General features: G+C 40.6%; 1 protein-coding gene across 1 annotated transcript in view; it reads right to left on the bottom strand.

The window, feature by feature from the left end:
- The window catches only part of nrbp1 (nuclear receptor binding protein 1), a 110,069-nt gene that overhangs the window by 76,545 nt on the left and 16,892 nt on the right, over nucleotides 1-16,632 (bottom strand). Inside the window, exons 2-5 of the mRNA XM_060831249.1 lie at nucleotides 6,963-7,085; nucleotides 6,336-6,437; nucleotides 5,378-5,467; nucleotides 771-811 (exon numbers count right to left, since the gene is read on the bottom strand). Of these exons, the coding sequence (XP_060687232.1) occupies nucleotides 771-811; nucleotides 5,378-5,467; nucleotides 6,336-6,437; nucleotides 6,963-7,085 (356 nt within the window). The remainder of the gene's footprint in view (nucleotides 1-770; nucleotides 812-5,377; nucleotides 5,468-6,335; nucleotides 6,438-6,962; nucleotides 7,086-16,632) is intronic.

The raw sequence follows: 16,632 nt of genomic DNA, 5'->3' as shown, positions 1-16,632 counted from the left end.
GCAATATTTCCATGTGTCTGCTGCATTTGACCTTCTTCAGCGGTTGATGGTGCAGGTTGGGAGGATGCTGGACTCAAAAGTGCTGCTGAGGCAATGTCGGGAAGGTACTTGCATATAGAGTACATGACTACCATTATGGGTGTGTACGGAGGGAGTGAAAGTCTAAGAGGTGGATGGGTGCTGGTCAGGTGCCCTGGGCAGCTTTGTCGTGGAAGGCATTGGGCTTCTTGATTATTATTGGGAGCTGCTCTCATTCAGTCAAGTGGATAGCATTCCATCACACTTCAACTTGTGCTTTGTAAATGGAGGAGAGGCTTTTGAGAGTCAGGAGAGTCACTCACCACAGAATTCCCAAACTCTGACCTATTCTTGCAATTGCATAATCATTAACTGGTCCACTTCAGTATGTGCACCAAAGCAAACATGGGGTGGTAAGACGGAATTGTAGAATCATAGAATCTTGACAGTGCAGAAGCAGGACATTCAGTCCATCAAGTCCTCACCACCCCTCCAAAAAGCATCCCACCCAGACCCACTTCCCCTAACTCTATCCTTACAACTCTGCATGTTAGATGGCAAATTCAACTAACCTACACATCCCTGGACTTTATGGGCAATCCACCTAACCTGCACATATTTGAACTGTGGGAGGAACCCCATGCAGACATGGGGAGAATGTGCAAACTCCACACACACACCAATGCCTTCAGAAATTGCAAGACCGGCTGAAGAAAGAATGAAAGCAACCAGAACAGATCCATTTCAGTTACCTTAAGGCAGACAAAATTTGTGTGCACCATCTCTTCCAAGCCTAAATAGAAATAAAGAAATATTTTTCATATTATATTCCACATGTGAATATACTTGTCCAGTTTAAAGAATGATTTATATTTACAGTCAATGCACTCCTATATCACAGAATTAATAATTCATTTTAACTCTGCTAAACTCTAGAAAGTTAGTTCCAGGTGCAGGCTGTTCACACTCACGCACCACAATGCTGATTTAATTAACAATGCTTTTTGAGGGATTTGGTCACTCAACCAGCAAGAACTGTGGTTTTCTCCTTTCCATTATTGGGGTGCAGTATCTTAGTTGGTATTCACTTTCCTATAACTCATGTGACTGAAGGCTGTCTTGCACCTGATTACAAGCTTATCCTCACCCCATCTTCAATGCGGTTTTTCTAAAGAAGAACTTAAGTACATTCCATCTTAACCTAGTTTATTTCTAGATTTCTGATAGACCTGAAGAGTTTTGCCAGCACTTACTACTTTTATTTCACTTTGCTTCAGCAGAGATCATTACTAATACAATTACGATTAATATCCTTGAATAGTTCACTGTTACCTCGATTGTTCCAATTATTATTAGGAAGCTTATTTGGATTAGTGGACTGTTGCCAGTGGTGTTCCACAGGGATTGGTACTGGGTCCGCTTTAGTTTGTCCTTTACATATTTGGATGAGAACTTGGGGGGGGTATGGCTATTAAGTTTGTGATTGAGACCACAATCAGTGGTATAGTGAATAGAGAAGAAGGTTATCTAAGATTACAAAGAGGTATTGATCAACTGGGTCAAATGGGCTGAGGAGTAGCAGTTGGAGTTTAATGTAGAAAAATGAGAGGTATTGCATTTTGATAAAACAAACAAGGGCAGGATTTGTACAATTAACGGCAGAACCCTGGATAATGTTGTAGAACAGAGAAACCTAGGAGTTTAAGTACATAGTTCTTTGAAATTTGCATGACATGTTAAGGTGGGGTTTACCATGCTTGCCTTTATTGCTCAGACATCTGATGATAGGAGTTGGGACATCATGTTGAGTACTTTGGTGAGGCTTCTTCTAGAGTACCATGTCCAGTTCTGGTTGTCCTGATTTAGGAAAAATATTAAATTTGAGCAGGTTCAGAAAAGGTTTACCAGGAATGGAAGTCTGAGGTATAGAGAACAGGCTGGATAAGCTGGGGCTTCTTTTCTTGAGTATAGGAGGTTGAGAGGTGGCCTTGTAGAGGTTTATAAAATCAAGAGGGACATGGATAAGGTGCATAACAAGGGTCTTTTCCCAAGGGCGAGTGTTCAAAACTAGGGGGCATATTTTTAAGATGACAGGGAAAAAAACTTTAAATGTTTCACGGGGGGAGGGGGGGGACTTTGTTTTTAAAAAAACACAGTAGTCCTTACGTGGAATGCCAGAGGAAGTAGTGGATGCAGGTATAATTTCACCATATAAAAGACATTTCAATAGGTACACATATAGGAAAGATTTGGAGGGATATGGGCCAAATATAAACAAGCAGGACTGGTTTGTTTTGGGAACGTGTTCAGCGTGGACTATTTGGACTGAAGGGTCCGTTTCATGCTGGACAGCTATGACTCTAAAAGCTAACTTCTCAATGCAGAAAAGACAGGGTAATTGCGATTTTTGTGAAGATTTGTAGCTCAGGTTGTGGTTCAGGTTGCAAGTTTGATCAATGAGCTGAAAGGTTTGTTCTCAGATGTTTCATCACCACGCTAGGTATCATCATCTGTAGGCCTCCGTTGAAGCGTTGGTATACTGTTCCGCTTTTTATTTATGTGCCTTGGTTTGTTGTGGTGGGTGACATCACTTCCAGTTCTTTTTCTAATAGGTTTCGGGTACAAGTCACCCACCTCTACTACAGCCCTACCAAACAGAGCTCTAATCTCAAAACTTGCTTGATACCCTGTTGCACTTACTTTCATCCAAAACCACTGAAGTTGTGACTGCCTCTATTTCAGCTAGACAGGTCCCGGTCAAGTCAATGATATATCCACATAAATAGATTTTCAACTCCAGCCATGGTCTGCTGGAAATTCACATATCCAGTAGAAGGTGGAGAAGAAGGTGGAATAGAAGGATAAAGTAGAAGGTGGAGAAGTGTATATTTCTTCGAATTAGAATCCCTACAGCATGGAAACAGACCCTTTTGGCCCAACAAATCCACACCGACTCTTCAAAGAGCAACCCACCCAGACTCACTCCCCCACGCCACCATCCCACATTTACCCCTGACTCATGCACCTAACCTACACATCCCTGAATACTATGGGCAATTCACCTGATCTGCATATCTTTGGACTGTGGGAGGAAACCAGAGCACCTGGAGGAAACCCACACAGACATGGGGAGAGTGTGCAAACTCCATACAGACAGTCGCCAGAGGTTGTAATTGAACCCGGGTCCCTGGCGCTGAGAGACAGCAATGCTAATCACTGAACCACTGTGCCATAAGATCATAAGACATAGGAGTGGAAGGAAGGCCATTCAGCCCATCGAGTCCACTCCACCATTTAATCATGACCGATGGGCATTTCAACTCCGCTTACCAGCATTCTCCCCGTAGCCCTTAATTCCTTGTGACATCAAGAATTTATCAATCTTTGCCTTGAAGACATTTAGCATCCCGGCCTCCACTGCACTCCATGGCAATGAATTCCACAGGCCCACCACTCTCTGGCTGAAGAAATGTCTCCGCATTTCTGTTCTGAATTGACTCCCTCTAATTTTAAGGGTCCTAGTCTCCCCACCTAACAGAAACAATTTCTTAGCATCCACTCTTTCCAAGCCATGTATTATCTTGTAAGTTTCTATCAGATCTCCCCATAACCTTCCAAACGCCAATGAGTACAATCCCAGGATCCTCAGCCGTTCCTCGTATGTTAGACCTATCATTCTAGGGATCATCCGTGTGAATCTCCCCTGGACATGTTCCAGTGCCAGTATGTCCCTCCTGGGTGTGGGGCCCAAAACTGGACACTACTCCAAATGGGGCCTAACCAGAGCTTTATAAGTAGCACATCACTGCTTTTATATTCCAACCCTCTTGAGATAAATGATAACATTGCATTCTCTTTCTTAATCACGGACTCAACCTGCATGTTTACCTTTAGAGACTCCTCGACTAGCACTCCCAGATCCCTTTGTACTTTGGCTTTATGAATTTTCTCACCGTTTAGAAAGTAGGCCATGCTTGCATTCTTTTTTCCAAAGTGCAAGACTTCACATTGTTCACATTGAACTTCATCAGCCATTTCCTGGACCATTCTCCCAAACAGTCTAGATCCTTCTGCAGCCTCCCCACTTCCTCAGTACTACCTGCCTGTCCACCTAACTTCGTATCATCGGCAAACTAGAATGCCCCCAGTTCCTTCACCCAGATCATTAATATATAATGTGAACAGCTGCGGCCCCAACACTGAGCCCTGTGGGACACCGCTGGTCACCGGCTGCCATTCCGAAAAAGAACCTCTTATCCCAACTCTCTGCCTTCTGTCAGACAGCCAATCCTCAATCCAGCCAGTAGCTCACCTCGAACACCATGGGCCCTCACCTTACTTAGCATCCTTTCATGTGGCATCTTATCAAAGGCCTTTTGGAAGTCTAGACAGACCACATCTACTGGGTTTCCCTGGTCTAACCTACATATCACCTCTTCAAAAGAATTCTAACAGGTTTGTCGGGCACGACCTCCCCTTACTAAATCCATGTTGACTTGTTCTAATCTGACCCTGCTCTTCCAAGAATTTAGAAACCTCATCCTTAACAATGGATTCTAGAATTTTACCAACAACCGAGGTTAGGCTAATTGGCCTATAATCTTCCATCTTTTGTCTTGATTCTTTCTTGAACAATGGGGTTACAACAACGGACTTCCAATCATCCGGGACTTTCCCTGACTCCAGTGACTTTTGAAAGATCTCAACCAACGCCTCCGCTATTTCCTCAGCCACCTCCCTCAGAACTCTAGGATGTAGCACATCGGGGCCAGGAGATGTGTCAATTTTTAGACCTTTTAGCTTTTCTAGCACGCTCTCTTTTGTAATGGCAACATACTCAACTCAGCCCCCTGACTCCCTTTGATTGTTGGGATATTACTCATGTCTTCCACTGTGAAGACTGACACAAAGTACTTATTAGGTTCTCCAGCTAGTTCCTTATCTCCCATCACTCACCTTCCAGCATCAGTTTGAAGTGGTCCAATGTCTACTTTTGCCTGTCGTTTGTTTCTTATGTATTGAAAGAAACTTTTACTATCATTTCTAATATTACTGGCTAGCCTACCTTCATATTTGATCCTCTCCTTCCTTATTTCTCTCTTTGTTATCCTCTGCCACATATGTTCCACCTCATAGTAAGTTGCACTTAGACGCATTTGCAATAATTAAGCATGTGTGCACGAGTATTTGAACAGATGTATACTTCAAATAAGAGCACCTCAGACATCAACTCCACGTGCTGTCCAGATGACCTAAAGAACCACAGAATCTTTCAGCAGCCGCTCATGAATATGCCCTGCTAAGTAGCAAAAATATAGCCAAGCCACCCCAAATGTTTGCAAACTAAACTGCAACCAACCTTTTCATTCATAGTTTTGTGGTTTTTCTTAGTTTTCTTCAAAAACTGTTTTAAGCTTCCTGATGACATGTATTCCGTTATAAATATAACCTGCAGGAACATAAATATACATTAATAACTCCTTCAGCAACTCCAAACATTTTTAGCAAAATGTGCTTTCAATACAAAACTTAATTCCCATCATTTAGCTTTTATCTCCCAAATCTCTGGGATTTGAGCTACAGGGAGAGGCTGAACAGGCTGGGGATGTTTTCCCCAGAGCGTCGGAGGCTAAGGGCTCACCTTGTAGAGGTTTACAAAATTATGAGGGGCATAAATAGGGTAAATAGGCAAAGTCCTTTCCCTGGGGTCAGGGAGTCCAGAACTAGAGGGCATAGGTTTGGGGTGAGAGGGGAAAGATATAAAAGAGACCTCAGGGGCAACTTTTTCACACAGAGGGTGGTACAGGTATGCAATGAGCTGCCAGGGGAAGTGGTGGAGGCTGATCCAAATGCCTCATGAAAATGTTGCAATTGTATGGGTATATGAATAGGAAGGCTTTGGAGGGATATGGACTGGGTGCTGGCAGGTGGGTCTAGATTGGGTTGGGATATCTGGTTGGCATGGATGGGTTGGATCGAAGGGTCTGTTTCCATGCTGTACATCTCTAGGACTCTGATATAATAAAAAAAAAAGTTCTTTATTGCAATGGACGCAATTAAGGTGCTTAATTTTCTTTAGTATTCAATGGACTTTGACTACTTTGCTTCTATTATATTCTTACATTTTTTTTCAATATTAACCATAAGGTAGCATGTTTAATCATGAAATCATGAAATATTTGCACACCAAGGACAGAAAAAAATTCAGCCAAAGATAAAAAAAGTCTATGTAACAATTTTAAAATTTCATATTAGATACTGGAAAATAATTGTTAGGTCGAGTAACAAAAGCATCAATCAGCATCAAGACAGCTTACCCTAGCTTTATTTTCTTTCACATCTGCCCAATACTTGTGAAATTTCACAATGTTCAGGTGCTCCAGCTGGATGAGATTGTCAAAGACAGCCTTAACCTTATCCTAAGAAACAAAAGTACACTCATCAGGATGGTGACAAATTTGATTATTTATGCCTTTACCAAAATTGAAAGGAAAGGAGTGTAGAAAGGAAAAGTCTAGTTGTTCGAAACTGCTTGGACATTCCATGTAAAATCATTCAAAGCTTGGGACCTAATTTTTTTTAATGATTTAAAAATTCTTGCAATGATCTTATCATCACACAACTTCAAAAGAAAAATCAACACCCAGTCCTCATCACCCACAAGGGATAGGACACTAACTTCACGTGGTTAACAATAAACCAGACAACAATAAATGCAGATATCACTCCTATACACCACGAAGAACCGTAAAATTGGTCAACCAAGGTAGAACGTATGAGATAATGGGAAAGAGACAGAAATGCAATCTGTGGCCAACCTCATGCGTATGTGAATCCATGAGTAGCATATCAATGGATAATGAGGACTGAGTGTATTAAAATTAACAAATGTAGGAACAATCATTAGCTTTTCATATTTAAATATTTTCGAGTGTTATCTTCACCTCTTGCAGTTTAAAATTTTTTCTTTCTGAGAACTGGACTTCATTCCACACAACTTCTACTCCCTCCTCTGTGTCCATTGCCAGGTATGCACTGTCAATCCCAGGAACATTGCGTTGATTCACCTAGAATTAAAAAAAAATATTAAATTAAAATCAATGTAATTTGCTTTGAAAAAAAAGTCATAACTTTGGTACCATACTTGAATCAAATAGTGAAACTCTGACCTCAAATGCAGTTCAGAATTTCAACCCAAATTAAGATCCAAATGCAGTCACAGTTTTGATCGTCTTGCATATTTTTAACTGCCCTTCAGACGGGGCTTCAAAATGAGTGTCAGGTTTGCCTAGATAGTTCAGTTCAGTTTACCCCAATCCTTGGTATTTCAACACAAAGATTTCATGGAGCAAGTAAGGAATTCTTTTCAACACAAGATATAGAAGAATGACTTTCTCAATTTTTGTTAAATATTTCCATTCCTCTATTGAGCAAAGAAAAACAATCTCAGGATCTAGCAGAAAAGAAATACACTGATGGGGATCATTGGTTAAAAAAAAATGATTTTCCTCAATTAATTCCTTCAAAAATCCCCAAAATATATCAATGGACTTTTCTTTTGTATTGTTATAATGAAGTTTAAAAGATGGTTACATTTTAGGAATGGTGCCTTTTAAGGTCAAATGACCTATTCTGAAGCAAGCCTGGTTAGTTTAATTACCACAGATTAAAGATCATCCAGAGTGCTAGGGAAGTGGTGCTAAGTGTTCACACTTGGAGATAATAGCCGCAATCTCCATCTTGAGAGAGGCTCGACTGACAGTCTAAGGTCCCAGAGAAAGAAAAGGTGTTAAGAATGTCAGGTTGTAAGCAGTTGTGCACAAAATTGTCCATTTACTTCTGAGCTGAGAAAGAGTTTGCAGTATAACTAAGAAGGGATCACGATTTCGACCTGACTACAAAGATCATGCAATTCACATTACTATGAAGATAGGTGTTGAGTGAAGGGATTTTGAAGATGCTCGAGGTTCCTCCGACAGTCCAAAAATGTGCAGGTTAGGTGGATCGGCCATGCTAAATTGCCCATAATGTACATGCTAGGTTGATTATTTACAGGAAATACAGGGATACGATAGGGAGACTGGTCTGGGTCTGATCTTTGGAGGGTCGGTGTGGAGTCAATGGGCTCAAATGTCCTTCTTCCACATTGTCAGGGTTCTATGATTCATTATTCCTGAAACTCTTAAGTCAGTCAGTCTTTGGATTTGGGGGGGCAAAAAAAAAAGACAGCAGCTACAGGCAGCAAGACACAGCATAAGTGGAGAATAGTAGAGACAAGTGATGTCAGAGGGGAATCAAGTTTAACGAACAGTGTTACCTACTGTCAAGAGAAATTAATTATGATACTAAAATGACAACTTTCATTATAGCAATGTAATCTGGTAAAACAATGTCTCTAACCCAATGTTAATCAGAAATGCAATAACAATTCTTTGTGCAGTGTTAACCTTAGGTGCACATGTATATTCAATAGCAAACAAATTATATGCTTCATTACTTATGTAAGAAGCCATTAACGAAGAATGTGGCAATTCTCTTTTCCCCAATTGCAATTAATCTCACATATACCCTGTGACTTGGATTTTCAAATATTGCTTCAAAGTCCACAGACTTTGCAAGAGTGTCGAAAATAAAATACAAAGGGGCACTATCAATTATGTCAAGAATAGATGGTTACAATAATAAAAGATACAGACTTATCTCCAGAGTTTCATTATAGCAACTTCAGACAACTGTGCAGAAGTTACTTTAGGGAAAGTTTTGGGTCTGCGAGGTCTGCACAACTCAAATTATTGTGACATTACTTTAAGGGGTTAAATTGGAGTCAATATTTTATGACAAAGTGCTTAGCAGGTAGGCATAGATTACAAGCATCACTTTCCAACAGTACGTTCATCCTATTAGCACAGAGCAAAAACGTGAATTTCAATAATTAAACATGGCTACCAAAACAGTTGTTTTAAATAAAGTTGATATGCACTGAATTAGATAAAAGTTAAGCCATTCAGTTGCCTGGGTGTTCAGGGCAGCACAGTGGCTAGCACTGCTGCCTCACAGTGCCAGGGACCCGGGTTCAATTCCCACCTTGGGCGATTGCCTGTGTGGAGTTTGCACGTTCTTGTTGTGTCTGCATGGGTTTCCTGTGGGTGCTCCGGTTTCCTCCCACAATCCAAAAATACATGGGTCAGGTGAATTGGCCATGCTAAAAATTGCCCAGAGTGTCAGGTGCATTAGTTAGGGGTAAATAGAGGGTGGGGGAATGGGTCTGCATGGGTTACTCTTCAGAGGGTCGGTGTGGACTTGTTGGGCCAAAGGGCCTGTTTCCATCCTGTAGGGAATCTAATCTAATAGTAATAGCATCAGGGATGTATGGCACAAAAACTCATCCACGCCGATCAGATACCCTAATTTAATCTATTCACATTTGCCAGCACTTGGCTCAAATCCCTGTCAACCCTTCTTATCCATATTGCCATCCAGATATTCTAATTGTTTCAGCCTCCACCACTTCCTCTGGCATCTCATTCCATACAAGCACCACCCTCTGCGTGAAAAGGTTACCCTTAGGTCCCTTTTAAATCTTTCCCCTCTCACCTTAAATCTTTGCCCTCTAGTTCTGGAATCCCCAACCCTAGGGAAAAGACCTTGTCTGTTTATCCTATCCACACCCCTCACGATTTTATAAGCCTCTATAAAGATCACCTCTCAGCCTCCAATGCTCCATGGAAAAGAGCCCCAGCCTATTCAGCCTCTCCCTACAGGTGAAACTAGTTATGAATCAACTGCATTTTTTGCCACCACAAACTGTGTTCCCTTGATAATGTCTCCCTGCCCCTCCCAGTCACAGGTCGCAAACTGAACTACATACTAACAGAGAAACATAGAAAATAGGAAAAAAAAGAGAAGGCTATTCAGTCCTTCAAGCCCTGCCATACCATATGATCACTGCTGATTATCCTGTTCCTGTTTTTGCTCCATACTCTTTTATCCCTTTAACATGAAGATAGAAATCTAACTCCTTCAAAATATTCCATGTTTTGGCCTCAACAACCTAAGTGGAGAAATTTCTCATCTCAGTCCCAAGTGATCTATCCCATATCCTTAATCTATAACCTCTGGTTTTGGACTCCCTGATCATCAGGAATCCTGTCTTGTGTTTACTCTATCTAGTCCTGTTAAATGTTTATAGATTTTTGGAGGTACTGTAATGGTAAAAGATTAAATTGGACTTTCTCTGGATATTAATGCGATATTAAAATGTTAAACTGCAGTAGATGAACATCATGGAAGTGGATGGGGATAACATCCATGCAGCAATCCATTTGGACAGTCATTTGCTACCACTTCCCTACTATTATCAAATTAACTACCAATCATTCAGCCCTTCCATTCAGAGAAATGTTTCATAGCCATCTCCCGAAGCCACGACATATCACACCTATATTTTCTTGGGGAAATCAGTCGCATAACTGTTCTCCAGATTAGGGCATTTACACTATCTGAGGATGACCACAGCCCACCATTGTACCTGGGGTAATGTGATTATGGTGGGTTGGGGGGTGGGGGGTGGAAAATACCTGCATATCTGCAAGCCTTACCAACTGACTTGTATAAAAGGGGATGGGTTTTCTTTGTTCAGGGCCTCTTGACTCTACTTCACATGCCTACGAGAAGGGTCAAAGGGGTCACCTAGCTTGTACACAGTCTCTAATAAACTTTAACTGTTTGCAGAAGCTGATGTGTGCAAATTGCATCTCCTGTGTGAAAACCCAGAAAAGACCCTAACAATACTCCTCAATTTCTAAACTCAATCAAATCTAATTCTAACCGATCCAGTGCAGCCATCTCAGGAATCCATCTGGTAAACCTTTACTGCAGAAGCAAGCTGTTCAACCCTTCAAGTCTGTTCAGCCATTCACTGAGATCATAGCTAATCTGTGGCCAAACTCCATAATTCTTGCCCTTGACTCATATCCCTTAATACCTTTGCTTAAGAAAATAATTGTTATATTTAAAACTGATTTACAACTGATCTAGCATCCACTGCCTTTTTGGCGGAGCGTTCCAAAAGTCTGCCAAACATTGTGTGCGTAGAAGTGCTTCCTAACATTTCGCAAGTGGTCTGGCCCTAATTCTCTGACAATGCCCTGTAGTTCAAGAATTTTCCATCCAATGCAAATAATTTATCTACTTTATCTTTTCCTGTTAACATCTTGAAGGCATTAATCAGATCAAATCTTAAAATTTCTAAATTATAGAGAATTCCCTTTATAGTCATATCCCCAAAAATTGGCACCAAATCTAGCTTGGAACCAATTCTCTTCAGCAGAACTGCCAACTTCCACCTTTGCTTGTAATGGCTCCTACCTCAGCCCACATTTCTCAAACCTTTAACCAAACCTTCATCACTTTTGGTCGACTATTTCAAATGTGCTCGGTCTCAATCTTCTATTAGCTACACTAAGTAAAACCAACTCAACAAAAATCCCACCACTCACATCTTAAGTCCTGCCTCTCCTTCACCTCTGGCTGACCTACAACTCATTTTTGGCCCTTCGCCAATACAATTTAAAATTCTTGCCTTCACGCTGAAGAGACTCTTTACAGGATCACTCCTCTTTTCTAACGTTGATTCTGCAAACCTGCCCCAAAGCCTCCAGTCTAATCCTAGATATTGGCAGCCACACCTTCAGTTTAATACTGAAGATTTCCCATGAACTCGTGTCCAAAAGTTTCCATAATTTAAACAAGACTAGATTTGTAGAAGGTAGTTCGGGCTTGACCTAATACCACAAAAACTGGCTAACAAAATTCAAGCTCATGAAATAGGACAATGTCAGTTTGGGTACATGCATTCTACTTTATAACTGTTTACACATAAAATTATATATCTTAGTTATTGGTGTAAAGAATAAACTTTCAGAATTTGATGATAACCATTTTCCAGGCATGAAAGACAATAAGGATACTGTTAAATTGACTGCAACAAGACAGATAAGTTAGCAGAAAGTGGGAGAAGAAGTAGGGGGAAGGTTATAAAGACCTGATGAGTTCTAAGTGAATGAGTGAAAAAAGTGAAACTCATCTAGAAACTCATGGATGGACCTTCGAGTCATACGTCTTTTGAATATTGGAATTGTACCCATCTCTTCCACTTCCTCTAGCAGCCCATCCCATAAATGCACCAGCCTCTGCATGAAAATGTTGCCCCTCAGATTCCTTTTAAATCTTTCCACTCTCACCTTAAACCTATGCCCTCTAGTTTTGGACTCACCTACGCTGGGGAAAAGACCTTGGCGATTCACCTTACCTACGTGCCTCATGACTTTATAAAACCTCTACTAAGGTCACCCCTCAGCCTCCAACTCTTCAGGGAAATAAGTCCCATGCAATCCAGCCTCTCCTTATAACTAAAATCTTCCAGACTCAGTAACACCCTTGTAAATATTAATAATATCCTTCCTATAGCAGTGCAACCAGAGTTGTACGCAATATTCCAAATGTGGTCTTACCAATACCTTGTACAGCTGTAACACGACACTCCAAACCCTGTATGCAAAGCTCTGACCAAATGAAAGTAAGCTTGCTAAATGCCTTCTTTGGTGATGCTACTTTCAAAAGAGCTAAGTTCAGTACTTGCACCTTTTAGGTCTCTTTGTTCGACAACGCTGATGCTTACTCTTTGTCTTGTCACAGTCGAAGTGTGAGAGACCTTGGGCTTCCCAAAAAAAAGGTCCAGGAATATGAAAGCAGGAAACCATACTGAACTTTTAAAAAGCCCCAGATCAGCCACAATTATAGTCCTGCAGTGATTTCTGGTCACAACACTTTAGAAAGGAAAGAAGCAAGGGTTTTGAGTATATAGGGATTTTACCATATGGGAAAAGAAGGGTTTATTTAACAAGGAAACATTGAAGCAGCTGAAGTTGGAGAAAACATGACCAAGTGGAGACTTGATACATAACCTTAAATTTAACTGAAAGAAAAATTCCTCCCATTACCTGATGGTATAAGAACCCGACTGCAGAGATTTCAAGTTTTGGGGAACAGAGTCAGGCAGGGTATGGAAGTGAGAAGTTTTAAACATTTTTTGAAAAATTTGAATGATAATGATTTAGAATTTGTTGCCTACCAGGATGGTTGAAACATGATAAAAGAGGAATCTGGAAAGGCACTGGAGTGAAATAAACATGCAGGCCTACAAGGTCTGCACAGGAAAATGGTACTGATTGGCTCTTTTACACCAGCCTCTCAGAATTCCTCAATCCACAAAAGAAAAACAATACTTCAACAATACTTTAAATAGCAAATGACTATAAATAAAAAAAGGCACAGACTCCAAACCAGCTTAGTCAAATCATAGGAAAATTAAGAGATTTAGAAATTAGGAGATTTCACGTCACCAACTTTTCCAGTGTCCAGATCAATATTCTTTCCTCAACCATCACCAAAACCAAATTACAGTAACCAATCATTTATTTACTTGTAGTTTGTGGCATATTTGCTCTGTGAAAACAACACTGCCTTCTTGACAATGGCCACATTTCCAAGAGACATTTGAAAATATTTTACCTTGAAGTAAAAGCAAACTTTTCTTCACATTGTAGATGTGCACACAGTGATAGGATACTTTCACATTCACAATGAGCAATCAAATGCAATTTTGTTCGGGTGGCAAACCAGAAGACAAAAGAGTTAGGGGAAAATATTGGGAATCTACCTCTTTTATTTGGCAAAGGCCACATGGTGAAAAATCTTTTGGAGTATTTGCGACTGAAAAACATGAAATTAATAGACATGAGTTCTTTCTGATAAGAGTATCATATAACAGAAAAAAGGGTCAGCCAAACCAAACTATTGCGAAGTTGACATAGAATGGCAATCAAAATATTTGACAAGCTAGAAATACTGACCTCAACAGGTAGAATGATTCCGTTTACATATGGACAAAAGAACCTTGGTCAGCATATGTATGACTTATCATGGTTGGATGGAAAACTTTATTAGTATGGGATAAACAAATTGTATTATTGGAAACATCGCTAGGAGAAAAACACAGACAGTAGTTGTCAACTGACAATAGATTCAAAGCCAGAAAATACAGACTAGGTTGATGTCTGTCCCCTGCCTGACCCCATTCCCATTAGTTATGTTAAAATGCACAAACTAATTATGGACATACATATTTCAATGAATCTAGGTGCTCAAATAGTCTGTTTTAAAACAGAAATTCAAATTACAAATAATCGAAGGAAACATGAACAATTAGGAAAATGACTTTGAAATATGACAGAGGAACAAATGGTTACCTCCATCATTCAATATGAAGATGCCAGATCTGTTTGTTTTGGTCTTAATTCACTGGCATCGCAGAATGGGCTGGCATTTACTACCTGTACCAAATTGTCCTTGGGTAAGTGACACCAAGCTGCCTTCTTTTGACTGCTGCAAGTCACATGCTTTCAGTAGACCGTTAGAAAGGAATTCAAGGTTTTTCAACCAGTCTCACTGAAAGAACACCAAGTCAGAATTGCGAATGGCTTGAAAGGACAGTTGCAGATGGGTATTGCTCCCATGTATCCACCGCCTTTGTCCTTCTAAATGGAAGTGCTCATGGAACTGAAAGATGCTATCTAAGGATCTTTGGTGAATTTCTGCAGTGCATCTTGTAAATGTTACATCATTGCTACAGAGCAGTCATGGAGGGAGTTATTTGATATCGCATCCATAACAAAAAAGCAGACTGCTTTGTCCTGGATAGTGACAAGCTTGAGAGTTGTCAGAGTTGTAGCCATCTTGGCAAGTGGGGAATATTCCATTCTGCTGAGTTCCTGCTAGACAGTGGACATGCTTTGGAGAGTCACTCCGTGCATTCGCCCGAGCCTCTGACCTGTTCTTGTAGCCATAGGTCAGCTAGCCAGCACAGTTTCTAGACAATGATAACACCCAAAATGATGATAGCGGGGGATTCAGTCATGGTAATGCCTTTGATTGACAAGATATGAGAGTCAGATTCTTTCTTGTTGAAGATGGTACTTGTGTAGCACAAACCTTACTTTCTAAATGTCAGTCCAAGCCTTACCGCATTTAGACATTAACGTATCAGAGGAGTTGCAAACGGTGCTAAGCATTATGTGATCATTTGAGAAAATCCTCGTTTCTGACTTTATGATGGAGGGAAGGTAATTGATGAGATATCTGAAGATGGTTAGGCCAAGGCCAAGTGGTAGGGAGCAAAGTGGAAGTGAGGTCACAATCATATCAGCTATAATCTAAATATGTTGGACTGGGGTATACAAAGTTAAAGATCACAACACCAGATTATAGTCCAACAAGTTTATTTGGAAACACTAACTTTCGAAGCGCTGTGCCTTTGTCAGGTGCTTGTGGAGTATAAGATCATAGGACACAGAATTTATAGGAAAAAAGTTTACAGTATGATGCAACTGAAATTATATACCGAAAAAGATCTTATTGTTTGTTAAGTCTCTCATCTTTTAGAATGGGCATGTTGGTTTCAGTTCTTTTTTAAAGTTACATTCTCAAGTGAACTTTAACAATATCTGGACCAACATGGCACCTAATACATTAAAAGGTGTAAGATGCCCTGTGTGAGGTTGTGCCCCAATGTTCAGACTGATGCTAATCTAAAAAAGGGATTTACAAAATCTTACATGGATTCATGCAGTTTTTGAGCAAAATAACATGTAATTCTGCGAATACAAATCCATCCCACAAACTTGTGTGCGCGCGTGTACATATGGGTGTGCACACAGGTGGGTATGTGTGACTGAGAGACAGTGTATGTGTAGGAGTGTGAATGTAAAGGGGTATAGGTGTGTGACAGTCTCTGTCTGAGAGTGTGAGAGAGTGTGTAATGCAGTGGGGTCACCTGTAGTGTGACATGAACCCAAAGGTCCTGGTTGAGGCCATCCCCACGGGTACTGAATTTGGTTATCAGCCTCTGCTCGGCCACTTTGTGTTGTTGCCTGTCCCGAAGTCCACCTTGGAGGTCAGCCGAAGGTCAAAGATCAAATGTCCTGGACCGCTGAAGTGTTCTGACTGGAAGGGAACATTCTTGTCTGTTGATTGCTGTGTGGTGTCCATTCATCCACTGTTATAGTCTCTGCTCGGTCTCACCAATGTACCATGCCTCGGGGAATCCTTGCTTGCAGCGTATAAGATAGACAGCATTGGCAGAGTCACATGAGTACCTGCCACGTACATGGTGGGAGGTACTCATGTGGGCACCTCACACCTTTAATGCATTATCTTGGTCAACACAGCACCTATTGTTAAAGTTCCTTTAAAGTTACACTTTCAAGTGAAGTTCTGGGATTTACATATGAAAGAACTGAAACCAATAGGCCGATTCTAAAAAAAGATGATACTTGCTTCAACATATAATTTCAGTTACATCGTACTGTAAACTTTTGCTATAAATTCTGTGTCCTGTGATCTTATACTCCACTACCATCTGATGAAGGAGCAGCACTCAAAGTTAGTGCTTCCAAATAAACTTGTTGCTATAATCTGGTGTTGTGTGATCTTTAAGTTAATAATCTAAATAAATTGCACAGCAGGCTCAAAGAGAATGAACGAATGAGCCACGAC

Source organism: Hemiscyllium ocellatum, chromosome 10 (assembly GCF_020745735.1).
Source record: "Hemiscyllium ocellatum isolate sHemOce1 chromosome 10, sHemOce1.pat.X.cur, whole genome shotgun sequence".
Classification (NCBI taxonomy): domain Eukaryota; kingdom Metazoa; phylum Chordata; class Chondrichthyes; order Orectolobiformes; family Hemiscylliidae; genus Hemiscyllium; species Hemiscyllium ocellatum.
The sequence above is the reverse complement of the archived record's forward strand: the minus strand, read 5'-3'. Positions and strand labels throughout refer to the sequence as shown.